Raw genomic sequence first — 27,716 nt, forward strand, 5'->3', positions numbered from 1 at the left:
GTGATCTAACCGATACCACATGGCACTTACAGCAGTTGACTTTCAGAGCTGATTTATTACTATCATGCTGTCTTAAACATGAAAAGTATTTACTGGAGGCTGGATGCTGTGTTACATTTGAAAACAAGAATAAGGCCTTACAGCAAAGATGTCCACTGCAAACCACACTGGGTTTCCAGTGAGGTGATATGGGCTTTTATTTTTACTCTACCATGCGGCTTATTTGTCCTTAGACCAAATCCTTGCATTTGTGCATATATTATATCCTATTGGCCTCAGCTCTTCCTGCGCAGGAGTGTTTGTGGATGTATCGTACATAAACATGAACTGCTTTGACCTTTCTCAAAGGCTTCAAGTAGTCTGACAACGCCTTCTTCACATGTCATTCTTGTTGCTACAATTACGTAGTACTTTTATTCTCTTGAGACTGTCTCAAAGTCTCCCAAAGGCTGGCACTGTGCTCTTATCTTCCCAACATGTTTAGTAACATCATTCTGCATTCACCTAGTGCTTCCCCCTTGCCCTCTCCTCAGCTCCAACATTCATCAAGGTGAACAATCATGGGTAAACACAATGAAGAGGTAGGCAGAAGTTTAAGGGACAGCCTATGCTTTCTCTGTTTTAAGACTTCTTCCCTTTCCGGGTCTGTCCTTCGTTACCACTCTCTCCTAGGTAGTCAGAGCCTTCATGCTTACCCAAAGCACCCAAAGCACTCTCACCTGGCATGCCATCCCTAACCCCAAGTGTCCAAACCTTTCATACTACCCTTTCAGCCAGCATCAAGCCTAGAAAGAAGCCCACAAATGCACCCTTATTAGGGTGCTGACAACACATCATAAATCAACCCAATTCACCGTGATTTATTCCAATCACCGTGGCAGAGTTCTGGGTAATGGTTGTGGGCTGAGGAGAGAGATATTTGGGAACAGGTGCCTACTGAGTTCTTTCTTTAACAACTTTATACATTAATATTTATTTAAAACACAAAAAGCATAATTATTCAGGCCTGGGGAATATCCTTTTATCATTGATAAGTCTGCTTTTCCAAATCATACCTTTACTTTCTTTCCCTGAGACATATAGCTATCACCACTTTCTTGATTCTCCTGAGGGGCACTTTGCAAAAAAAAAAATATATATATATATATATATACACAAAAGGCCAATAAGCATATATTAAGGTGCTTGACATAATTACTCATCAGGAAAATTCAAAAGAAAACAACTCTAATGTATTACTGTGGACTAGAGGGGCTAAGATGAAAAAGATTAATAACACCTAGTGTTGACGAAGATGTAGAGAAACTGGAATTCTCCTAAATGCTGGTAGGAGTGTAAAATGGTGTAACACTGGAGACTATTTGGCAGTATCTAATCAACTTAAACGTGTATATCCTTTAAGTCCATCTCAGGTATATAGACTTAAGAAAAATGAGTATTTCCACAAAAAACTTGCACAAAATACTTATAAAGCTTATAACAGCTTTATTCATAAAAACCAACCAACAAACAAATAATACCCTGCAACTAGAAACAACCCAAATACCTACCAACAGCAGAATGGGTAAATGGACTGTGCAATCCTATATTCATACAACGGAAAACTACACAATAACATCAATCTCAAAAAAGCATGTGTAGCAAAAAACAGTCAGACACAAAAAGAGTACATGCTCATTCACTTTTAAATCCTATCCTGTTGGTAGATGTTTGGGGGTGTGACAGCTGTCCCTAGTGAACAGAGCTTGAATGGTGATGACAGTGGCGCAGTTTCCACCCAAAGAGAGTCTTTCTGCAAGAGAGTCTGTGAGTGAAAAGCGTCTCTCTTTCTTCTTTTGATCTCAGCTGGAATGGAACAAAAAATCTTAGGGTAATGGAATGCAAAATAATTTTATGTATTTTAAAGTTCAAGAACACTTTGTTTAATCACATCCTATTAATGAAGCATTTTAAATATGCAGGGCATAACACAATTATATTTTGGAACATTTGTGGAAAATAGTCCCCACATGAATGAAAAAGAGGGCTACAGGGAGCCCAGAATGGAGAACACTTCCTGCTGGCTGGTCAGCACAGTCATTTATTCCCAGGAATTGCTCTGTACTGTCAAGAACACAAAACAGGGCCCACTGGACCATGATCACTGTGGTGTTGATGCCAGTGAGTATCTTATTCATCCCCTGTGGCCAGCTTTGCCAATTAGTGGAGCCATTGCCAAGGGCCACTCAGTTCCATCAACCCTCAAAGGTTGCTAGAACCAAATAAAGACATGAGTGAGGGAAAGGCAGGCAAGGCTTTGAAGTGCAGGGAAGAAAGAGTCTTTGAACTGCTACAAACAGTGCAAATACCCTCACCCAAATCAGAGAAGCCGACAGTGTGAGTCAACAGAACAGCCCAGAAGTGATGGGAGCACTCCTCCATGGCCCTCAGTTGGGGGAGTCAGAGGCATGTGGTAAATGCAGAAATGTCACACACTCAGGCCCACTCCAAGGGAACCTTTGAACTGGTAACTCAGGCCAGCTGTGGCTAAAGCTCAGCAGGGCCATACTTGACCTCATCATTGCAAATTTTTAAAAAGCAAAAAATATAAGACCTCACATAAACCATGCACATCCTGCCTTCACTGTTTTTCCTTTATTTGTTTTGAGTACAGATCTATTGATGTTAGCTCATGTATAGACTTGTGTAACCACGACCACAATCAGGACATAGAACTGTTCTATCACCCCCTAAAAACTCCCCTATGATATTCTGTTATAGTCACAACCTACCCCCACCCCTACCCCTGGCAGCCACTAATCTGTTCTCCATCTCTATGGTTTTGTCTTTTTGAAAATGTCATATGAATGGAATTATACACTGGGTAACCTTTTGAGAGTGGTTTCTTTCACCCAGGATAATACCTTTGAGATCCATCCAAGTTTTGTGTTTACCAATTCATTCCTTTTTATTGTGAGTAGTGTTCCATTGTCTGCTTATATTTTGAACAGTGAAAAAAGTCTCAGGCATGCAGGAGGGTGTCAACCTGAGAATATTCGGTAATGATGTGTACAGACAAGTACTTTTAGTGACAGTAAAATAGCCAGGCCAATACTTAAAAGACAAATAAAAAATTCCAAAGCTAAACTGTAACAAGGAATTTTCTTTATTTCTCACAGTATTTAATATGAACCAGACTCATTGGCTAATGTTTTCATTAGCTATTGTGCTGGTTATTAAGCTATTGTCTCTCAGTTCTGAACCTATTCTTCTGTGCCCTGCCGGGGCTTTGCAAACATTTCTTTCTTGCCAGCTCCTCCCTGTTAGGTTCTTCCAGTGGGAGTGCAAGAGGGAGACTAGAAGGCCGAAAGAGGAAGAAGGGACTTGCTTCTTGGCACTCACTGTTTCTGTTAGCATCGTCCCAGCAGTGGTCCTCTGCTCCCAGCTATGGCAATTGGTTTCGGCCCTCGTCTGTTTCCTCACTCCAAGAATCATCCTCATTATGCCGCAGTCAGAGATGCTAGTTAGACCCAGCAGTCCAGTACCCCGTCTAGATTCCAGCTGTGTGTGGTCCTTCTTTGGAGCTTCCGATGCTTTAGCACCTGGCAGGCAGCACCCCCTACTTGGAGGTCTGGGTCCCAGCTCCTCAGAAAGTTCTGAGCTCCAGAGTTCCTGAAGCACCAGCACCAGCCAGGCCGTGGTTCCTCTCCAGAGGTCTGAGTTCTAGTACCGTAGGCTGCTCTAATAACTCCAACCCCTTCCTTCCATTCCTCCAGCCCTGTGAGTGTTAGCTTCTTGCTGCTGTTACTATCTTGGTTTCACCTCAGTTTCCCATTTGCCCTGTCAGTCTTATAACAATGTCCCTATGTTAAATTCCCTTTTGAAAATGGTTTCTGTTTTCCTGACTGGAGTCTGACTGATAAAGCACATGGAGCCAGGATTTTACCCTCTGGCTTGCTCTTGACTAAGGCATCTAAGTTCCTTGCTATTCCTGAGTCCGATCAGGACAATATGAACCAGTGTGATGTAGGGTGTCAAGATGACAATGATCTCTTTAGCTTATGTTATGGCAGAGAGGAGAGCTGACATGATCTTAAAAGCAAACTGCTTCTGGTAAGCCTCGAAAATGGGTATAGAGGGGAAAAGAATTTGTTGTGGTCAATAGCTGTATCATCCCACAGGCCAGGCATTGTGCTGATTTACTTCAAGAAAAATACCGCATCTGAAAGCAAATACAATTAAAATCACCAGCTATGTATAGCCAGTCTCCAAGATTCATCTCCCTTCTCCAAAGGCCAAACAGGTGAGTTAAATGGGAGGTGTAATAGGCATCGCCACTTCTGCAATCTTATGCCTCCCAATAACATCTAATGCTCCTCTCTCTACTATACCAAAAGAGAGTCTCTAGAAATTGAGGAAATTAATCCTATACACACATGCCCTGATATTGTCATAAAGTACAGCTCCTTCAGATCATTGTTATTTCTGTGCCCAAAACCCTTCAATAATTTGCTAGGCTTACAGAATAAATTCAAATATTCTAGTCTGGCATTCAAAATCCTTCAAGATCTGGCCTACTGAAGCATTATAGCCAGTGCCCTCCATTGACATACCCCTTTTGTCACCAGCCAAAGCAAAGTATTTGAACTCATGTGTACACACGCCATCTCCTGCCTCTCATGGTTTCCTCGGTTTATAATCCTTTTCCTCCCAGTGTTCATATCAAAATTCTACCCCATCCTCCAAGGCCTTCTCAAATACTACGTTTTCCATGAAGTTTAATCCTACCACCTCACCACATTCCAACAGCACACACCAGTTAGGTATTCACACTTTTAAGTCAATACAATAGAATTGCCTCTAGTCTCCATGTACTCTGGATGAAACAGATTATATCTCATTCATGTTTGTATCCTTCTAGTACTTATTAATTGCAGGTGCTCAGTTAATTTTTTTTTCAGAATGAAGGAGTAAATGAGAAGCCACAATGTAAGAAAGGGCATTTCAGGTGGAGACATTGTTTTGAGAGTGCAGGAGGTTTTCTGGAGAAGCATGTGTAGTCTGGGTTGGCTGAAGTCCATGATCTGTGCAAAGGATTTGTGGGAAATCCATCTGGAAAGGTAAGTTAGGACCCAACTGTAGAGAGTCTGGAGAGTTGGGCTAAGGATTTGAACTTATTTCTTTGGGCAGAATGGAGGAATTGAAGGTTTGGGATCAGAGAGGCATTTGTATGTCAAAGATTCGCATAGCAAGGTTAGTATTTTTCTTAACTGGTTTAGAGGAGCAAATTATCTGAGATACAAAGAACGCCTAAGCTGAAGCAAGAGAGACTTAATTTGGATGGACAGAACCATTTTAGACAGGTCATAAAACAACAGAATACTTTTGAGAAAGCTTGTAAAACTATGAAGACAAAGGTAAAATAGACTTGTTTCGGACAAATCTGGATATGCCTAACTCTTACATAGCAAAGGCAAGGCTTGATCAGTATTTCTTAATCCCAACTCTACTGTAAACTAATGGAAACGGAAAATCTTAAATGAACCCCACAGAAGGGAAGGATGGGAGAGGATGAATAAGAGAAGACAGGGCTGGGGATAGGAAAGAGAACACGGCAGTGAGAAGGTCTTTATTGCTTAGTCAAGTACCATTGAAACACCCTTCCTACCAGCTCTAGTCTTTGATCTTCTCTCCTGGCTAGCTTCTCTGTAAATTACTTTGATTTTTCTCAGAAGCTGCTTCCTCATAAGACCCATTTTTTTCTTCCTGATAGAAAATTGGAGAGTAAACATAGTCATTGTTTATAGCTCTGAGATATGACTAAGACAGTCTGGATCCTAGTTTGAGTGACTTCCTTCATTTTTCCCAAAAAGGCAGTTGGAATGTCCCCTGCCCTTCAAAGACACCTCCTTGGTAAAAATAAAGCTGTGACTTGACATCTTTTTTTATTTGAAAATCCCTGGATTATCAGGCTGTGAAATGACAAAGAATCCCTGATATTTTGTTCCTGGCTAATTTTATCAAGTCTGGCAAAGAATACAGCTGTAAAGGCAGTATGTTGAAATGAATTCACTATCGATCCTGATGATGAGAATTTAGGTCTTAGTGTTCCTCTGGAACCAAATCAACTTTTGCCATAGGGGCTCCATCTCATACCAAGTATCTTCATCCACTGCCATGGAGACCATCAGATATTCATCCCACCCCTTGATCATTCTGATGTGACTTGGAGAGGAAAACTTGAGACTGCTGGTGTCCCACTACATTTGAGGAAGGGTGAACTCCTTGCCTATCTGTCTAGATATCAGAATCTAAGTAGGGACTTGGGCTTCAAGGGTCCCCATGGACCCTACTGCAGGGTGAAAGCAGAAAAAGGAGATGTTTCAACTCAAGTGTCAACCCTGTCGAGTAGTGGCTGTGTGGACTCAGTGGAAAAGAGTGCTGTAATTGAATAGGAATGTCTGCCTGAGGCTTGCAAAAGGGAAGAGCAGGTGCATGTCCCAAGTATTTGCAGATCCAGGCCTGGACTGAGGGACATGACTGATGAGAACCAATGAGCTGAACATTCCATTCAGCAGGGGGTGAGGTTGAACTGTTATGGCTAACTGATTGCATACTCTGAAAGGGGAATCTATGCTGTGACAGTGTGCGTGGATCCAAAGTGCACAATATCATGACATCTTTTAATCACCTTAGATCAGATTCTCGGTAACCGTCTAGATTTTGTTATATCAACTAAGCATTTTTTTGGGTGAACTCACCTTCACCTGAAGTCATATATCCATCAGAAGCACTAGGGGTATATGTGCCAACCCAGAAACTGTGAAATTTCCATGGCTCTGACTGTGTGTGTCTGTGTGTGTGTGTGTGTGTGTGTGTGTGTGTTTCTATTTTGAAATAATTTAGACTTGAAGAAAAGTTGTAAAAATAGCAGAGTTTCCCTGTTACTTGTTATCCAGCTTTTCCTAATGGCCATGGTACATCTGTTGAAAGCAGGACATTAGCATTGATAAATACTATTAACTAATCTATTAACCTTATTTGAATGTTGTCAGTTTTCCCATTGATGCCTTTTTCCTTAACCAGGATCCAATCCAGGATTGCATATTGCATTCACTTGTCAAATTTCCTCAGTCTCCTTTAATTTTTTTTTTTTTTTATTTGGACAGAGTCTTGCTCTGTCATCCAGGCTGGAGTACAGTGGTGCAATCATGGCTCACTGTAGCCTTGACCTTTCAGGCTGAAGCAATCCTCCCACCTCAGCCTCCCAAGTAGCTGGGACCACAGGCATGCACCAACATGCCTAATTTTTTAAAATATATTTTGTAGAGATGAGGTCTTGCTATGTTGCCCAGACTGGTCTCAAACTCCGGAGCTCAGACAATCTTCCCACTTCAGCCTCCCAAAGTGTGGGATTACAGGTGTGAGTCTTTGTTTTTCATGACCTTAACATACCAAAGAGTACTGGTCAATTATTTTATAGAATGTCCTTCAATTGGGGTTTGTCAGATGTTTTCTCATTATTAGATTGAGGTGACATGTTTTTTGACAAGGGTCTCACAGAAGTGTTATCTCAGTATATCACATCAGGATGCCCATGTACAGGTATGTTCCCTTACTGGTGATGTTAACTTTGGTCACTTGGTTAAGATGCGGAGGACCAGGTGAACTTCTATGAATTCATAAGACCCTTGGCTCATTTCTGACCCATTGACGATGATGAAAGGAGCAAAGATATGAATGGACCAGAACCTCTTGACAGCTAAAGCAGCAAAATGCACTTTGCTTTTCAACTATATGATTTGAATAGATGTTAGATGGACGACATCTCCTCCGTGAGCTGTTACAGGAGCTATGCGTGATGGTCAGAGGGAATAACTCAGATGAGCAACTGGGAATCGTCACAGACAGAACCATCCAGGAGGCTGATTGAGATGGGGATGATGCAATATCTTTCACAGGGTGTTTTAAGTTTTTGGAGACGGCAGACGTAGAACAGAAAATTAACATCTGATTCCTTGACTAAAAGACTGAGACTAAACTGTTCCTTGCTTGCTAGTATTTAACAACTGGAACTTGAGAGTTCTCCTGTCCACCAGCCCCACCTCTATCTCATCATGCTTCATCTCCCAAAATGCTACTACTGATGCATGACAACTCCAGATGTGCTCCGTCAACACAAGCCTGCCTTTGATGCAAACACGGCATTACAGAATAGTACACCCAGTCTATTTCTCTTCAGTCTGTACTCACTGGTTCTCCATTTCTAAATGTTATCTCCACTTTTCTGCTGCTGACACCACATGTCCATCCAGTCTGAGAAAGTGAGAGAGGGAACCGTTCCAAGCTCTTTAACTGGACTAACTGCAGACTTCCGCATGCCCCTTCTATCTTGTCCATATATCCTTTGCTTCCTGCTTCTGTCACCCAACAGAGGTGTGAATGCAGTAACTGCACTTGGTCTTTTAGTCTCCCTGCTTTTTATTAACTCCCTCAAATCCACGCTATTCCATGTGGCACCCCAAGCTGTGCCTATTGAATATATTTCTGACTTAGTAAGAAAGTTCTGTGGTCTGAAAGTTTTTATTTACCTTCACTCATAAATGAGCCTCTGGAATGTTGTCTCCCTGGGAGCTTTTCAGGAACCAACATCTCTCAGAAGAATGTGACCATCTCTTGGTCCCCTGCATTCCACCATCAAAGGACTCCTTGAGATGCTTTTCTTTTTAAAAATATTTTAATTTTAAAAATTTTTTAAGAGATAGGGTCTCCCTCTGTCACCCAGGCTGGAATGCAGTGGTGCCATCATGGCTGACTGCAGCCTCCAACTCCTGGGCTCGAGCCAACCTCCTGTGTCAGCCTCCTGAGTAGCTGGGACTGCGGGCACGTGCCACTGCACCTTGTGGAAATGCTCTTCTTGAAAAGTGAGAAGTGTAGAGCCAAGTGTTCTAGGTGGCTTGCCCAGATAATTCTCTCTCTTTGGCCTGTAATTCTCCACACACATATCTACATGGCTACTCTTGTTAGTGCAGTGTTGGTTCTTCAGAAAATAGCCGTATGCCTGCTGATTTGCTTAGTTTGGGGACACATCACCACCACAATGGCTGCTCTGACAATATGCCTGGGGGCTTTCTCATGGTTTTTTGAACAAGGACGGGAGGCACCCTATTGAACCTCCTGCATTCACACCTCTGCAGCATGGTTTATGCCTCAATGTTACATGCACTGGAATGCTTTCCACTTCACATTTCCAAATAGATTACTGTTAAGGAAATTCATAATTGATCCTGTCTGAGATTTAAAGATTGTCCTCAATGTCTTGAAGGATTTTACACATAGCTATGGTCAGCGCCTAATGGGGGTCTAAAGCATCAATTGTATTGTAGCATCAGCTGCCTGGTTATATTGGCTTCCCGGCTCTTCATGTAGATGACTGCTAATCCCTTAGAAACATGGAGTCTGGCATTTGTGGCCAATCTGAGGTGGAATGATAGGCCTCTGAGCAAGCCAGTGCAGCATCTTTGCTAGAGTCAGCTTAGTTTAGACTTCATTGAATAAGGTAATCAGGTTGTTGTCATCCTAACATCTGTCTGTTTAATTATCTTCATTCATAAATCTGCCCTTGGTGGACTTTCTCTGACTCATTGCTTACTTCTTTGCTTGCTTCCTTGCTTAGGAAGGAAAATGTACACACGACTCTTTTTTAATTATTTTTTTGAGACAGAGTTTTGCTCTATCACCCAGGCTGGAGTGCAGTGGCACGATCTCAGCTCACTGCAGCCTCCTCCTCCTGGGCTCAAGTGATCTTTCCACCTCAGCCTCCTGAGTAGCTGGGACTACAGGTGTATGCCACTATGCCTGGCTATTTTTTCTTTTCTTTCTTTTTTTTTTGTATAGACAGGAGTCTCACTCTGTTGCCTAGGCTGGTCTCGAACTCCTGATCTCAAGTGATCCACCCACCTCAGCCTCCCAAAATGTTGGGATTACAGGTATGAGCCACCACACCTGACCCACACAATTATTCAGGAAGGGAATGGCTGAAGAATACCACCTTAAAGGGATGGGGAAGGGGTGGAGAGCAGGGCAGTGGCCCAGTGGGATGACTCAAGTGTGAATGAATGAGGAATTCCTTTTAAAGTATCATTTTGACTTTGTGATCAAGTGATGTAATATAGGAATTGTATAAAAGAAAAGAATTATCTAACAGGATCTGTGGGGTACCTCAAAGGCTCTATGACTGGCATATCTGGTGTGGTGGCTCACACCTGTAATCCCAGCACTTTGGGCGGCTAAGGCGGGCGGATCATGAGGTCAAGAGATCAAGAGCATCCTGGCCAACATGGTGAAACCCTGTCTCCACTAAAAATACAAAAATTAGCTGGGCATGCTGGCATATGCCTGTAGTCCCAGCTACTCGGGAGGCCAAGGCAGGAGAATTGCTTGAACTTGGGAGGCGGAGGTTGCAGTGAGCCAAGATCACACCACTGCACTCCAGCCTGGTGACAGAGCGAGACTCCATCTAAAAAAAAAAATTCCTAAGTGTATGACTTTCCCCTTTTGGTTGTATAGCAAGCTGTTTTTGTTTCTGTTAGCCTGCCACCACACCCAGCTAATTTTGTATTTTTATTAGAGATGAGGCTGGTCTCAAACGAACTCCTGACTTCAAGTGATCTGCCTGCCTCAACCTCCTAAAGTGCTGGGACTACAGGCATGAAGCAAGGTGTTTTAATCCACAGTTATGCCTTACTGTTCCATTTAAAATTATATTCATTAATCTATCAACAAATATTTGTGGTTAAAAGGAAACAAAAATACTACTTTGCAAAGTTATTAAAGGTTAGCTATTTTCTTCCCCACCTCTTTCAGGGTGATTGTTATTCATTTGTAGTGTAGTGAGGTTTATTTGGTGCTGTTTGTTTTCCATTTCAGGTTCTCCTCACGTACTGGTTGATGATAATTATTTATTTATGGGGGAATATGTAAAACATTACCTGAGTTATAACCCAAAAAATATACTCAGAGAAATGCCACTCCCCCTTGAACCTGCCACCACCATCCCATTCCCCCAGTCTTTCCTTCCTGTACAATTTCATTATAATGCATGTCTTGAAAATTCAAGTTTGTTCCAATGTGATTGATATCAATGTGATTGATATGGATTCAGGTTTGTTCTAATGTGATTGATTGTTCCAATGTGATTGATATCTTAGATATCATGTGAATGCCTAAGATACCTGATGTATTCATGTTTGAGCATAACGTGAGACTCTCTAGATGAACATAGCAACTGCACACAGCTAAACTGAGCTGCGTAAGAGTACATAACACACACACATCAAACATCTATCAGCCACCTCAGTTCACTCCATGTATTAGGAGCCACACCTGCCCACACCTGGTGTTATGACCTTCCCTCCAGTTTCAGGCACCCTTCCTTCCAGTCCTTCCCAGTAACTCACAAGCTGGCTGTGGCCCTTCTGATGCCCAATCTCCAGACAACTCCAGGACTTTTTCTTGGTGGAATGCCAATTTATTGCAGTATTTGTGTATTTCTTAACCATTTACAATGTGTAAAACTGTGCTACTGTATTTTATTAGGTTCCTATTTGTGTGTGTGCATGCGTGTGTTGTCATGGAAGAAATTTTTGAGTGTTGTGCCCCTAACTCTGTTTTCTCCATAAGCCCTTTGGTTTTTATTGTGCAATGTTTCATAGTGTGGAGATTTTTAGGGATGTTGTGTCACAGCAGAATGGACTCTTTCTTTTATGCAAATAAGTGGATACTTGTATATTTTCTTATATAGTTATAGTTCACTTATGACAGGGGTACATTCTGAGAAATACTGCCTCAGGCAATTTTCTTGTGCAAACATCCTAGAGTGTACTTACACAAACCTAGAAGGTACAGCCCACTACCGAGGCTAAATGGTAAAACCTATTGCTCCTAGGCTACAAACCTGTATAGAATGTTACTGTACTGAATACAGTAGGCAACTGTAGAACAATGTGAAGTATTTGTGTATCTAAACACAGGTAAATATAGAAAAGGTACAGCAAAAATATGACATAATAATTGTATGGACCCAACAGACTATATGCAGTCTGTTGTTGACAGAAACATTGTTATGCGCTATGTGACTATACACCCTTTATTCTAACATGAAGGGTGGTATACTGTAGACACTCTTTGGGGCTTTGCCTTTTTCAATTAAGAATATGTCTTAGAAATCACTCCTTATCAGTTCATAAAGATCCTCCTCCTTCTTTTACTCCATCATTCTTCTATGTATAGGTATTTGGGTTGTTTTCAACATCTTGTAATTGTTAACAATGCTGAAAGAAATAACCTTTTTACATTAGTGGAGGTGCATCTGTAGTAGAATTGCTGAGGCAAAAGGTAAGTGCATATGTAGTTTGGTTAGATATTGCCAAATTCCCCTCCAGAAATGTTGGACCAAGTTTGAATTTCCACCAGTAATGGATGACAGTGCTTGTTTCTCCAGTTTCACTAACAGAATACATTGTTATATTGTTTAATTTTTGCCAGTCTAATAGGTAATATGTGGAATCTCAGTGTTGTTTGCATTTATTTTTTTTCTTTTTTTTGAGACAGAGTCTCCTCTGCCACCCAGGCTGGAGTGCAGTGGTGTGATCACAGCTCACTGCAGCCTCAACCTCCCCAAGCTCAGGTGATCCTCCCACCTTAGCCTCCTGAGTAGCTGGGACTACAGGCATGCACCATCAGGCCCAGCTAATTTTTGTATTTTTTTGTTGAGATGGGGTTTCACCATGTCACTCAGGCTGGTCTCAAACTCTTGGGCTCAACTGATCCTCCCACCTGAGCCTCCCAAAGGGCTGAAATTACAGGCATGCGTCACTGCTTCCAGCCTGCATTTCTAATTAAGAGTTTAAACAATTTTTCTTAAATTTAAGAAACATGTTTATATTTTTTCTTAATTGTCTGTTCACCATATTTTCCTCAATTTTTCTTCCATGGTTTTGCTCTTTTCTTTATCCCTCAATTTTTAAGAGGTATTTATCAATTAGAGGTAATAGCCCTTTTTCTGTTACACAAATCTTCCCCTAGTTTTTCAGTTGTCTTTTTATTTCCTTTATGGTGTTTGGGCATGCAAAAACATTTACTGTTTAAATTTATCAATCTTTTCTTTCTTGCCTCTGTATTTTTAGCCAGAGTTAGAAAGTGTTTCCCTGGACAAAAGTCAAAGAATAGTTCATGCATATTTTCTTCTAGTACTTGTATGGTTTCATTTTTTAGGTTTAGTCCGTGATCTATTTGGAGTTTACTAGTGTGTATGGTGGTATGCATCCCATTAAATGATTCTCAACTAGAGGTGATTTTGTCCCCTCAGGGAACATGGTACAGTGTCTGGAGACATTTTGGGTTGTCACAAGTGAGGGGAGGTGCTAAGGATGCTAGCAAACATTGCACAATGCACAAGATGGTCCCCACAGCAAAAAATTATTTGGCCCAAAATGTCAACAGTGCTGAGGTTGAGAAACACTGATTAATTTTTCCTTTTACCAAATGGCTATTCAGTTGTTCCAGCATAATTAAAAAACGCCGACTCTTGCCTCAGTGATTTGTGATGTTGCCTTTATTGAATGTTTTTATAAATACTCTGGTCTCTCTCTGGACTTTATGTTTTATTCTACTGAAATATTTGTCTACTTATGTACCGTAGCACACTATTGTAGTTATAGAGGCTTTAAATATATCTTAACATCTGGTAGGGCTAGGTTTTCTTTCTCAGTGTTTTCCTGGCTAGTCTTATGTGTTTGTTTTTCCATAAGTATCTAACTCCGTAAAATAAAGCTTATTGGTATTTTAATTGAAATTGTGTTAAACTTATAAAGTAACTTAGAGAGAACTGATTTGTTTGTAGTGTTGAATCATTCTATCCAAGAACAGGGGATGTCATTCTATTTGAAAAAGTCTAATTTTGTGTCTTTATGGAGTGCTTTAATGTTTTTCTCTTATAAGTTTTACACATTTCTGGTAAATTAATTCCTAAGTATTTAGTCTTCTTTGTTATTTCTGTAAATGGGGTTTTCTCTAACATTAGCTTTTTTAATTGGCTATTATTTGTGTAAATGTAGGGTACTGACTTTTGTGTGTTTATATCTTGCTGCCTTACTGAATTCTTTTATTGTTTGAGTTAGTTTTATCATTGATTCTTGAGGATTTTCCTGATATACTATCATATCATCTTCAGATATAGGTTTACTTCTTCTTTACCAATTCTTATGATTCTAATTGATTTATCTTATCATCACATTGGTTAATATCGCTAGTACAATGCTAAATAGTGGGAGAGATAGTGAGCATTTTTGCCTTTTTAGTAGAAATGCCTCTAGTGTTTCCATATATATAAGTACATATTATATATATACATATCCATATATATTATATATATTCCATATATACACACATATATATGGAAACACTAGAGACATTTCTAATTAAAAATGGATATTGAATTTTGTTTAAAGCTTAGCCAGCATGCAAGGAGCTAACCATATGGGTTTTTCCCTCCTAGGTCTGTTAATATGATATATGATACTAATAGATTACCTAATATTGAACCAACTTTCCATTCCTAGAATAAATCCCATTTAGTCACAGCATATTAATCTCTTAATGTGATGTTATATTCTGTTTGTTAATGTTGGATTTAGTATTTTTGAATTAGTAATCATGAGTGATATTGGTCTGTAGTTGTTTTTCTTTTTTTATGGACTGTCTTTATCAGTTTAGGTATCAATGTTATACTTGCTTCATAAAAGAAATAGGAAAGTTTTACTTCATTTTCAATGCTCTTAAACAATTTATAGAGCATTAGGAGCATCTTGACTTTGAAGGTTTAGTAGAATTCCTCTGGGAAACCATCTAGGCCTGATGTTTTTTAGTGGCATAGTTCCTTAATAACTTCTGGTACTTCCATGGAAGTCAGTCTGTTTAAGCTTACTAACTCTAATGAGGTCAATTCTGGTAATTTTTATTCTTCTAGGAAATTATCCATTTTATCTAGGTTTTCAAATTTATTTGCATAGAGGTCTGCAAAGTAGTCTCTTATAATTTTTAAAATTTCTTTTGTTTCAGTGGTATTTTTTCCTGTCATTGCTTATTTTGTTTGTGCTTTCTCTCTCTTTTTCTTGTTCATTTTTTTTTTTCAAACAATCAGGACCTAATTAATAAATTAAAATCCTGTGTGTGTTTCATGTGTAGAGCAAATAGTTGGGTTTGCTTAGTGAGCCAGATTGAAAAGTTTTTAAACAGGCTTGTTAAGCTCACTCATATTCATTGATATGACTAAACTCTGATAAATGTTATAATTATGTGTATTTTGTTATATTTATTCTGTTTCTTCCTCCGTAAGATGTATCATCTTCTCTCTTTATATAAAACATTTTTTTTTTGGTATTTAGGAAGATTGGTATTCTTTTTTTTTTTTTGCTAGTAGTCTTTTTTGTTCTTATACCATTCTAATGTCCTTAGTCTCCTGTTTTATTATTCAAGCTTTTACAATCTGGTTGACTAGTTCTTATTGGTATCCTTTAACAGCCACTTTTTGTCTAGACAGTAATCAATTAGCTTATTCTATGTGCTTCTTTACCTCTCCCTTCTCTCATTTTTAGTTTTATCATTCTCTGTTGTCACAACATTTAACATTGCACATTAGTTTTCTATCTTCATCTCCACTATAGTTTTAGATCTACATTTACATGTATTAAAATGTATGCTACCCATACTTTGGTAACATTTCCCAAGTTATCTGTTGGTTGGATGAAGGAATAACTTCATCCTTGGTTGGATGAAGGAATTCTACCAGAGGATGAAGCTGGTCCTCTGGTAGATTCCTCACAAAGGACTCATGGGTGCAAAATTCTCTAAGTTCCTGTATGTTGAAAATTGCTTTTCCATACTTGAAGAACAGCATGGTTGGATATAAAACCCTTGCTTTGTATATTCTTTCATTGATCTTTTGCAATCACTCTATGTGGATCTGGTAATCTATCTCTTATTTATTTGTGTGGCTTTGGAGTGTTTCACAAGATCCCTAGTTTAATGGCACCATCTTCTGTCTGTTTGTCTAAGTTCAAATATTTTAGTGTGTTTTTTTTGTTTTGATGGTGAGGCAGGAGTTGAAGGAGACACACAACTTCTGCATGTCCTTGAATTTTTTGGTTTTATTTTGCCCGTCCTAGCAATTTTTCTTTTTCCTCTTTTCTCCTTCACCCCTAATTGCGCAAGGGCAGATCTCCCTTCCTGTTTCTCTTTAGTCTCCCCTAGAAGCTTTACATACAGAAGACTGCTCCTGTAAAATATGCATACTTTTAGGTCCTTTTAGGACCCATTGCTAGTTTGTCTTTTCCATGTAGCTTTCTGAATCTGCCCTCCCTCACCTTGTAACAAGAGGAAACACGCTGAGACTTGGTGTTTTCTCTCTTTTTACTTAACAGTTAATTTGATGTTTGGGAATTCTCTGTCCCCAAGTTATGCTGATGGTGTGTTTTTTTGTGTGGCTTTATTTTCCCCTTCTTGTTATATATCATTTTTGGAGGAAATACTGGGAGATGGGGACCTAGGGTATCACCATTATTGTCAGCTACCTGAAAGTCTCAGTGTATATTTTGATCCACCAAAAAAACCTATCTATTCAACTGCCTCAAACAGGTATCTTTCTAGCCATCAGCACTGTAACGCTAAGTCTAATAGTCTTAGAACACATAAAATTATTGTTTCTTACCAAAAATGGCTGTGTGGACTACTTCTAATGGTTAGTACCAAGAGTGAAAACACATGGTTGGATTTGCAAGGAACAGGTTACCTGTTACAGCTCTGACAAACGCTCACATTTTGATACCCATTTGCCATTCTCAATTTGACCACAGCCTAGATGAGGAAGAAAAATTCCCCAGAAAGTCTGCCTAGAAGCAAATGAGTTTCAGTAATGTAACTGGGTTTTTGTCTGGTACACAAACATACTTCACTGGGGACACTTTCCTCTCCCTACCTTTCCCTAGATAATCAATATTCTGACGCTTAACAAGTCAGTCTGCATCCAAGAGCTCAGTCATGTGGCCAGAAGTTGATTCCAGGCAATTTCTCTTTCATATTGCCCTTGGAAACACTTTTACTATAAACTTTTTATATTTGGTTCCTAGCCAGGCCCAAATAACTCTTTAGATCCTTTACCAGCCTAAAGCTGTATCCTCTGTGGTACATTAAAGAAAAGATTGAGATGCTATGTGCAAATGTTGATTTCATGAAGTTTGTTTTGATCTCTTCTCTGTAGCTCAGGTCCACACTTCATGTCCCAAATAAATGATCTTTAATCTCTGGCTGTAGAATTTCAGAATCCAGCAGGATGTAATAGATACCTTTTTTTTTTTAGGAAGCCTTTCCCTGAAATGATCTCCTTTGCCACCCTTGATGAGTAAGGACTACTAGATGGGCTTTAATTAGAGATACTCCTTGAATATTCAGCTAACAAAGGTTTAGGGTTTTATGCTAAATTGGCTTGTCCTGTTTCCCGTGAGTTCCCCCAGAGAACTTTTGGTACAAATTACATGTCAAGAAATCAAGCGTTCCCTCTTCTCACTTGTAGGAGTTATGAGGGTACTTTGGAGCCATCACCAGATGCCACCAGACAGATGACACTTTGTCTCTTGAAATTCTAAAATATCCCATGGCACCCTTAGGAGTTCAGTACAGCACCCTAAGGCAACTCAGCACACAGTTTGAGAATCACAGATATACAACCTTCCAGCCTTTTCCCCCATGCATATGTATAGGTACACATACCTATATACTCATTGACATTTTTTGAGATTATACTATACACAGATTTATAAACTATGTAAAAATCCCTGATAATAATATATACATTTTTCTATGTCATTAAATATTCTTCTCTACCACTACTTTTGATGTTGTATTCTATCCTATAGCTGTATCAGTATTCATTAAACTAAGTCCCTATTGTTGAACACTTGGGATATTTGTGATTAATTATCCTATTGTAAACAGTGCTTTGATGAACACCCTACTGAATAAATCTTTGCATACACTGACTATTTCCTTGGGGTAAATTCCTAGGTGTAAAATTGCTGGATCAAAGGTTATGAATATTTAGAATTTTGCCCTCTAGAAAGAGTATAACAATTTACACTTCCTCTTATATGTGTGTATATGCTACAGGCTCTTCATTTGATGGTAAGAATTTTATTATAAACTGTTTTGAATATAGGATCATATTCAGGTATTTTAGGCACTGTGCTGGGCACTTAGACAAATACACATACATAATTTAATCTTATTTATAAAATATCATGTTAAGCCTCCTTAACAACCTTGTAAAGCTGAAATTATCCCCATTTTACAGACAAAGAAACTGGGAGTCAGAAAGATACAATAGCTTTTTCCAAGTCACACATCCAAAAAGTTGTAGTGCTGGGATTTAAACATGTTTAGACCTATGATCTTATCACCATATTATAGATACTTCAGGGACTTGATTGGCTAATAATAATAATATCTGATGTTTATATAGTGCTTATGTATGAGGTACTGTTTACATGTATTATCACGTTCAATTATCATGCCAAGGCTATGAGGTACTATCTACTCCTATGCCTGAGACACTGAAATGACTAACTTGCCAGGGTCATACAGCTTGCAAGTGGTAGAGCTGGTATTCAAAGTCAGGCAGTTTAGCTTCATGGTCCATGCCATTAATGACCAAGGTACAGTATAATAACCTGCAGAGTTGCAGAAAACTGTTCATCAATCTCATTATGTATGCTTTCTTAAAGGAAGAAAAGCGTGGCTTCACGAAATCTCATACATGAAAGGAGAGTTGTTGTCTAAGAAAATGTCTATCCAGCAATTTGACTACAAATTGCCTGTCCCTATACCTGCAGCCATCTTTCTTTCAGCAATACATAGTCTTGTAAGCTTGAACCATGTTCTATCCAGGCCTAAGGGATATAACTCGAATGAAAATCTTCTAATCATTGTAGTGACCCAAACTCTTGAACAAATAAAACAGTTAAAATTACTTAGAAATACTAAATATTATAATTTGAGATGGACAAACTTACTGAAGTTTACCTAAGTGTAATCCAGAGTCTTCTCTTACTGGTGTTTGTTGGGTAGATAAATGAAGTACTCTCATTGCTATTCATCATTTTAAGCATTTTCCTATAGTCTTACTTTAGTATTTAGACATTATTAAAAATTATGCAGATCATGAGAAAGGGTTATATTTTTATGTCATTTCTGTAAATGCTCAAAATTCTTCTCTTTCACCTCCTCCCTTCCAAGAAAACCAACTTAATTAGCCAGAAAACATGTTATAATGAATGGGAAAAATATTTTTAGTATTTTTATGCAGAAAATGCCTCACTAAAAGCAAAGGCTTCAGCAAGCAGATTTGAGCTGCATAAGAACTTCTGCTTTATGTCAAATGACTAGCATGTGAAAGTGCTCTAGATGAAGAACTAGAAAGCCCTAAGAGGCCCTTATCTCCTTTACTTATCCTTGGGCTGCAGTGGAGCAATGTAGTGAGTGCGACGTGGCACTCAGTCGGCACTTGATGAGCACTGAAGGACCTGCCTGCAGTCCAGCTAAAAATAGGAAAAATGTTTTTATATTTCGTTCACTATCGTTCAAGTTCTTATCTGGATATAGCATATCATGTGGATTCATTTAGATGAAGTCTGGTTTTGGCTGGATGTTTGGCATCAGGTGACCCAAATATTTTGTATCTATCTTGCATATTGTAAAAGCCTTAAAGGTGCACAATTTGGAGTCATACATGCAAATTTAATTTCTAATAAAAACCTTAACTCAAACCCACACTGTTGTAACTTCTTTAGACTTTGGGTCTTGAGCCAGAATGACAAGACAGCAGGATTGCAGACATTCAGGCAGGCAGTGTGGACTGATCTGGTCACAAAAGCCATAGTCCCTCACTTCAATGATGCTTGCTCAGAGGCACAAAGTGCTCCCTTGTCCCCACTGAAGCCCCAAAAGGCACATCTGTGGTGATGTGTTTGTAGCAGCTGCTGATAGTGTTTGCAGGTGTTCTGAGCTGGGCTCAGCTTCATCATCTGTGACCTGTGCTTGAGGGCTTGGGCTGAGTTGTAGCCACATCCATCTGGTCAGGGCTGAAAGCCCCAGAGGTGATGACATCACCATGATACTAAGTTACCCCAGAGAACTAGCCTCCTTTAGAGAATGGGAAAGCATGAAATGATGACATGATTACTCTTCAAATGGTAATTTTTCACATCACTTAAGTTCTTTCCCAGATCACCCCACCAAGTCAGACACATGGTCACTTGGCTAGTAATAACAGTAGTGGCAGTTGTGGTTAACATTTCTTGAGGTCTTACTCTATCAGTCAGTCATTGGGCTAAGTGCTTTAAATGCCTTATCTCATTTAATCCTCTAGCCCTATAAACTAGATACTATTAGTATCCCCATATTACAGATGAGGGAACTGAGGGCAAAGAACATAAGTAACCTACCCTGAATCCTTCAGCTTGCAAGGAGAAGAACCGAGGTTTGAAGTACATATTTTTTTTTCCTGATTTTTGTCTGTAACTATTCTTGCTTTACTGCATTGTGCAGCTAGTGAACTAAAAACTGTCTGTATTCCAAAAAAGAGGCATTTCTTTCAGGAATGAAAGGAGGGCAAATTAATTTGTTCCCAAATGCCCATGATTTGAGCTCTTAGCCAGCCCAGCCTCCCTCACTGAAAGGCAGGAAACTGACTCCCAGACAAACTGATGTTTCCTGAGGAGCAAGCACAGGGCTGCAGGTTGCCACCAAGCTTACCGTTAAGAAGTGACGGTCCTTAACCTCACGCCTCCTCTGGCTGTGAGCTGGAGGATAGGGTGGCAGTGGAGGAGCTGCGATGGAAAGGGGGGCAGCTGCTCTCTGCTCACGGCGATCACTCCGGCTCCGGTGTTCTGAGAAGGAGAAAAAGCAGTAATACTGAAATACACTTGGCATTTTCCATTTCTTTTTTCCCCTTGGGAGTATTAGCAAAAGGCTATAAAAAAAAAAGTGAGTTTTCATTACTTTAGCTAATTTGTATACCAAATCAGATTTTCAGAATTGTTTTTAACTGAACTTTCACTTACTATTAATATGACATTGGAGGCATATATTTCAGTGGGTCCATCTCATAATCTGTACAAGAGGGCTCACTTCTGAGTTCAGCGTGACTTATTTCAGAACAACATAAGCAACAAAAACAATGACAACAAAAGTTGAGAACATAGTGGAAGATTTGCTGCCATTACTACTGGAGTAGAAAGAAGGCACAGACACACCAGAGCTGCCCGGTCCACCCACCAGAGCTGGCTCTCACTGGCTCAGGGGAGCTGATTGCTACATATTCAGGAATTTGTGTGAGTCCATTTTTCTTTTTTTTTCTTCTTTTTTTATTACATTTTAGGTTTGGGGGTACATGTGAAGAACATGCAAGATTGTTGCATAGGTACACACATGGCAGTGTGATTTGCTGCCTTCCTCCCCTTCACCTATATCTGGCATTTCTCCCCATGCTGTGAGTCCATTTTTCAACCATTGGTACCTGGAAATAAGTCACGTTGAGAGTATTTACATCACATGTTTGTTGAGTGACTAAAAGAGTGAATTAATGCTTTCATTAAAATTATAATGTATTCTATTTCTCTGTATTTTGAATGGGTTGTGGTGGGTGCTTTCACTGCCATGGGCTTTTCTAGGTCCTGTTACTCGTTTCTGACAGGCCTCCTCGATGCTGGCCCCATTTTCTTTGCCCCATTCAATGTGCTGCCTCCTAAACTAGGAACTGAGCACTCGAGCTTTCTGATTTCTATCCATGTCTGATTTGGCTGTCTGTGTGCCTCGCTGCCTGAACGTAGTGTTTATGTCAAGAAGATGTGATAGTATTCACCATCTCCCTTTGCTTGGGATTCTTCTGACAAATGTTGGTTCCCATAAGCAATCAGAGCAAAGTTTTCAAAACCATGTAGGTACTCTTTGCTAAACTGCCTCCAAAGTCAATGTTTATCAGAAGACTGTTTAAGAAAAACATCTTCCTTGTTAAAGTGCCCACCTCCATCATTCTGCAAGCAAACAGTGGGCTTTTCTAAATGGGTAGCACAAGGAAAAGTGTTTACATTCTTACATTCATACAGAAGAGTTGCTTACAGGTGTTACTGGTTAGAAAGAAGTGAAAGGACGGGAGGAGTTAGAAGGGAGACATCAACTTAATTTCCCATTCAATTGCTCCCCTCCCACACAATCTGAAATATCTCTTTGCCCTAGGCTGGGAGTAGCCTGGCTAGATTAATGGCTTCCTTATAATACCGTTTTCTGGTGCTGAGGTAGGGAGAACATTAGTCCACTAGAGCCTGAAACTGCAGTGGAATCTTGCTCATTATTCCCTTAAACCAATGAAACTTATGCTCCAGCCTGAAACTTGAAAGGAAAAGAAATATAAAATATAATTATCTATTTATAGTTGCTTATGAATCCTTCTCTCCATGTTTTATGAACATAAATGATAGTGTCACATAAAGTCATTACTGGTTCTGAGCATTAAAGAATTACTTTAAAAAGGGGAAAAAAGCCAGGCACGGTGGCTCACGCCTATAATCCCAGCACTTTGGGAGGCCAAGGCCGGTGGACCACGAGGTCAAGAGATCGAGACCATCCTGGTCAACACGGTGAAACCCCATCTCTAGTAAAAATACAAAAAATTAGCTGGGCATGGTGGACCGTGCCTGTAATCCCAGCTACTCAGGAGGCTGAGGCAGGAGAATTGCCTGAACCCAGGAGGCGGAGGTTGCGGTGAGCCGAGATCGCGCCATTGCACTCCAGCCTGGGTAACAAGAGCGAAACTCCATCTCAAAAAAAAAAAAAAAAAAAAAAAGCGGGGGAAAAAGTAATCAGAGCCTAAATAACTTGAAATACATTTAGATGCTACTTCCTCCACAAAGCCCTCCCTGAAGCTCTATGGAATGACTGGGTACCTTTCCTCTTAGCCTCCCTATCACTTTATTGAAATTACCTGGTTACTTGGCTGTCTCTCCACTAGACCAGGGATTCCTTGTGGGCACCATACTTTATTGCTTTTTGAATCCTAAGTTCTGGAACACTGCTTTGTCTTCAATAAAGTTTGTTGAGGGGTTTGCTATTAAGCAGATCCTGAAGGCAGCCAATTTCTAGGTTTTAATCTTGGTTCCCCAGCTCTGTCCTTACAGTCTCACCTCCAAAAGAAGCACAGAGCTGCTGCCACCACAACCTCATTTGTCTGTGCTTCATTATCCACTCCCTCCTGGTGGAAGCCAGGCTATTCCAGCTGTCCAAATAGAGAACCTACAGGGATGCTCACTGCAGCATTTTCTGAGCATGGCAGTTGTCTTGATAGGTCACTATTATTCACAGCCACCAGATGGCAGAAGTGGATTATGCTGATGAATACAGCACTATGCTATTGTGTTTCTTGGATAAGGTTAAAAAAAAGTCACTTTCTAATTTTAATTCTACACTGCATGTTTTTAATTCCATGATGGCTATAATTCTTGTTTATGGCTCTCTGCAGTGCTATTAAAACTACTACACCCAAGATATGCTATTGAGCCAACCGCAAAACAAGCCAGTCTGTGGAGGGTAAAATGCATCTCCACAGTCTTCCTTCCAAACCCCAAGAGGCCCCACATCCCTCTCTCACTGCCCCCCAGGAGGAAGTTCAGAGAAAACTGATATTGGCACTTGCTGTTCTTCAGTTCTGCTTTAAGTCCAAACCTGACAAAGCAGTGAAATGTGATCGTTTACGAGCAGCTTGGTGTTAGCTGGTGGAATCCATAAAAACCTAATCAGGGATGACTTATTAATAAAATAAAGGGATAAAAATAATTATGCCTAAAGGGCTAATGTTACCAAGCTTTTAATGATGAGGCCTGAGAAAGGATTTGGTGAGAACAATCAGATTCCTTTATAGTCATCATGTACCCTCAACGTTCAACCAGTTTTCTGCAGAACTTGATTCAATTCCACAAATGTTCATTGAGGACCTACTATATGGCAACTTCATGCTAAGTGCTTTGAATAAAGTAAATTAATAAGATATAATCCTTGCCCTTGAGTTGCTTATAGATTAATGGCTTATTAGTAGTTTGTTGGTAAAACAGACCCATAGTGGTTGGTTATAAGATTTTTTTAAGTGGCAGTATTGGAGGATGCAGAGGATATTATGGGAAGGGTACCTAATCCAGGCTGCAAAGGAATGGCAAGTGTGGAAAGAAAGATTTTCAGAAGGTGGCTTCAGTTAAAGAACTTTTTAGCCAACTATAAAATTGAAGTGAATGGTAAATATGCCAGAGATGCTTCTAGAGGATACTGATCATCACTCTTCATTGTAAGTATGATAATGTCTTCTCCTAATAACCAAGGAAAATTTTTAGAAACAATTGTTTTAGGGATATTAGGAGATTAGCTCTTTCATTAAAAGGAAAAAAGATGAAGAAGGTAAAAAGATAAGAATTGAAGGTAACAAACTATTGATGATGAGGATAGGGCAGTGGTTTTAAGTCAACCAGTATAAGAAAAGGCTGTATTCCGTTTTTGACTGCTATGAGCCTATCTCCAGCTTTCTCAGGTCTATGAGAGACATATAAATATCAGTATCTATTTCCATGAGACACACTATATGGCAAGGAGGAAAAGAGCTCTGGCAGGCATTTCAGAGGCCTAGGTTGGGTCCTGGTACCACACCTAACCTATGTGTGACTCTGAGCAAGTTTCCTCACCTTTCTAGGCCTCCATGTGTCCTACTATCGAATTGGGGCATTAGTCCAGATCATTGGTTCTCAAGAGAAGCAGAAGAGCCCTCTAGGGGATCATTCTAGTTGTTAGAATGATTCGGTGAGAGCCAAAGATGACAGCCATCCCATAATGCAGAGGATAGTCAATGAAAATGTGTCCCAGGTCTCACACAATTTTAAGTGTCCCATCAGAATCTCTTATAGGGGAAAAGCCTAGAGCCTATATCTGAGTCAAACCAAATTTCCTTTTCATTATAATCCAAAGTATTTAGTTTTTTGCTCATATCTAATATATACTGAATGTACCAGTTTTCATGGCCATGCCCTCCAGCCCCTTGGAATGGTTTCTGAGCATTTGCATATTGAAATAGATATTATTTTAAATAATTACCTTTTAATTTCTCTTAATTATCATATTTAGACCATAGTGCTACTTTTCCTTATGTGTATGGGTAAGGTATGTTACCCATGGATTTCATTTCAGGGTAGAAAAGGGAGCGTTTCAAAGTACTTGCTACAACAAGAGGGTGTGTTGGGGCTGATGGGACAGAGGACCCCTGGATGGGACAACCTCCAAGTTGTCTCCTGCAAAAGCCCCTGAGCCCAGGATCTATCACCTCTGCGCAGGGCTTGCAGGCTCTGCCGGGCGTGGCGGTGCAGCTCCTCCACACAGGGTGGCCTTGTGGCTGGGAGGAAGATGTTCCGCTGTTGGTGCCATGGGGCACGGTAGTACACACTCAGCTTACTCTCAATGTCCAGGTTGGAGACGGCTGCAAGACAAAGAAAGAAACAGGGCATTGTCCATCAGTGGCTTGAAGTTGTGCTTTTGGCCAACCGTGGGATTGGGACGAGGACAGGAGTAAAGTCTGGGTGGAGAGGAAGTCCAGACTACTACATTCACATTAAGAACTAACTCAAGACTGGAGAAAGGTTTGGTGTTTATGGTACTGAAAGGGACAACCTTTGCCCCTGAGCTGAGGCACGGGAGACTCCAAGACACCAACTGTCTACTTATGACCAGCTAATTTCCTCTCCATACCTTCATTGCTCACCTTTGGCACAGTTGCTCAACACTGACAAGCCCCTGGCCAGCCTGCTTGGGGGTGGAGATGGGGGTCCTCCTTCTGAAAAATGTGGAAGAAAACCTCAGAGATGAATGGAAAGACTGCCTCAGCTTCAGCCCTTCTGGCCGCAGGGCCTCAGAGCTATAGTTCTGCACTCTGCCCCTGCTGTCTGCCTGAACTTTGGCCCATACCTTGCCCTGCCTCTGTCTCTTGAGACCCCATCCCTGAGGTATCGTTACCATGCCCTCCACCTACCAGCTCCATTGCCTGTCATCTTTCAAAAGCATCACTCAGTTTCCTTGGTTTCACCCAGGGGTAAGCATATGCATTAAAGAAACCATCACAGGGGTAATGAGTATTAAGAAAGGGAAACTGCCGATGCAAGATGAGTTCTTGCAACTCATCCAAGATATCAGGGAAGGAAGGCTTCCTTCCCCCAAACACAGCATTTAACCTACTATCATCTTCTTCATGTACACATGGAGCCCAGGATGGAACTCTCCATGAGTTAAAGAGAAATTCTGCTAGAATCAGATGTTAGGAACCAGGAGGATTTTTACTAAGAACTGGCTGCACAGAGGACCTCACAAGCACCTGGGTAGCCTCTCAGCCTCAGGAATGGTGAGAACTGGCCCAGTCTGCTTTACCCTCCAGACCCACTATCCATATCTAGTCTCCTATCCTGGGCCACCCCACTCCTCCCATCTTCCAGTCTCATCTCTTTCCACTCTGGTTCAGCAACGGGGGATTGACTGAAAAATCAGCCTCTCCCTGCACGCAGAAGTCAACTCCTACCCAATGGGGCAGAGGTCATTACCAAAACCAGGAGAGAGGGCTGTGAATTCATGTGCTCATGACAGCTGGGAGAATGGACAGAACAGAAAGTCTATCTGTGGAAAGAATGGGCAAGAAGCCAAATGGGCAGTCCCAGAAGTAGAGGGACTTCTGAGCACCCCTTCCCTTAGGCTCATCTCTTCAGGAAGGTGGGAGCCAGGGTACAGGGCTGGGCCAAGATGACTCAGAGGTAGACCAGAAGACTCTTTTCTAGCCCTTTATTCCCTCAGCACTGTTGACCAGAGGCTTAGGGTGGTAACTTTTGACAACACATCAGAAACCAGGTCAAGTGACAATGGCTCTTCAATTGCTGTGTGGAGAAAAACTGAGCCCTTGCTATTTATTTTAATATTGGTCTGAAGAAAAGACTCATCAGAAGTGCTTGTCAAAAACACAGATTCCTAGGCATCAACCTAGACTCTGAGTCAGAATTTCCAAAAGAGAAACCTGGTCATCTGTATTATGTGAAAAGTTATGTTTATCATCAGGCAGGTTTGAGAAACACAAAATGTCTTCTGATGATGCCTTAGGATCTTGCGGGAGTGAAAGGAGTTGGGCAACATGAGGGAAGGGAAGAGACTGCTGAAAATGGAAATACCCATCCACTGATGGAACATTTCCAAGTAGCTCTTAGTCTCAGGCATAGCGCTAGGTGTTGGAATACAGCACAGAACAACACACACAGGAATCCCTGCCCTCATGAAGCATTTGTTCTCTGGCTTTGGGCAAAATGGTTTCACTGTGATTCTGCCTGAGCACAATAGGTTGGGAGCAATGACACTGGCAGACTCTTCCTGTTTTGGTATTATACAGTTCCATAGGGATGGTCTCAGGCATCAAGACTTTAGAGGCCCTGAACACCAAAAAGGTTATAGTCCTCACTCCTCCACCTCCACCTTTCTGCAGTAGGTAATCCCAAATTTCAGAATCAATTGGCACATCATAAAATCAGTATAAAGATGTTCAGCAAAATTATCTTCCCTCATTATTA

At 40.5% G+C, this 27,716-nt stretch overlaps 1 protein-coding gene across 2 annotated transcripts in view; it reads right to left on the reverse strand.

Annotated features, from left to right (window-relative positions):
• Positions 1-27,716, reverse strand: part of NHS (NHS actin remodeling regulator) — a 354,034-nt gene that overhangs the window by 22,859 nt on the left and 303,459 nt on the right. For both annotated transcript variants that reach the window (XM_064364491.1, XM_064364490.1), the window contains exons 2-3: positions 25,445-25,597; positions 20,845-20,978 (exon numbers count right to left, since the gene is read on the reverse strand). In XM_064364491.1, coding sequence (XP_064220561.1) covers positions 20,845-20,978; positions 25,445-25,597 — 287 coding nt within the window. The remainder of the gene's footprint in view (positions 1-20,844; positions 20,979-25,444; positions 25,598-27,716) is intronic.

Source organism: Aotus nancymaae, unplaced genomic scaffold, assembly GCF_030222135.1.
Source record: "Aotus nancymaae isolate 86718 unplaced genomic scaffold, 86718_ANA_hifiasm-v0.15.2.pri h1tg000058l, whole genome shotgun sequence".
Lineage (NCBI taxonomy): Eukaryota > Metazoa > Chordata > Mammalia > Primates > Aotidae > Aotus > Aotus nancymaae.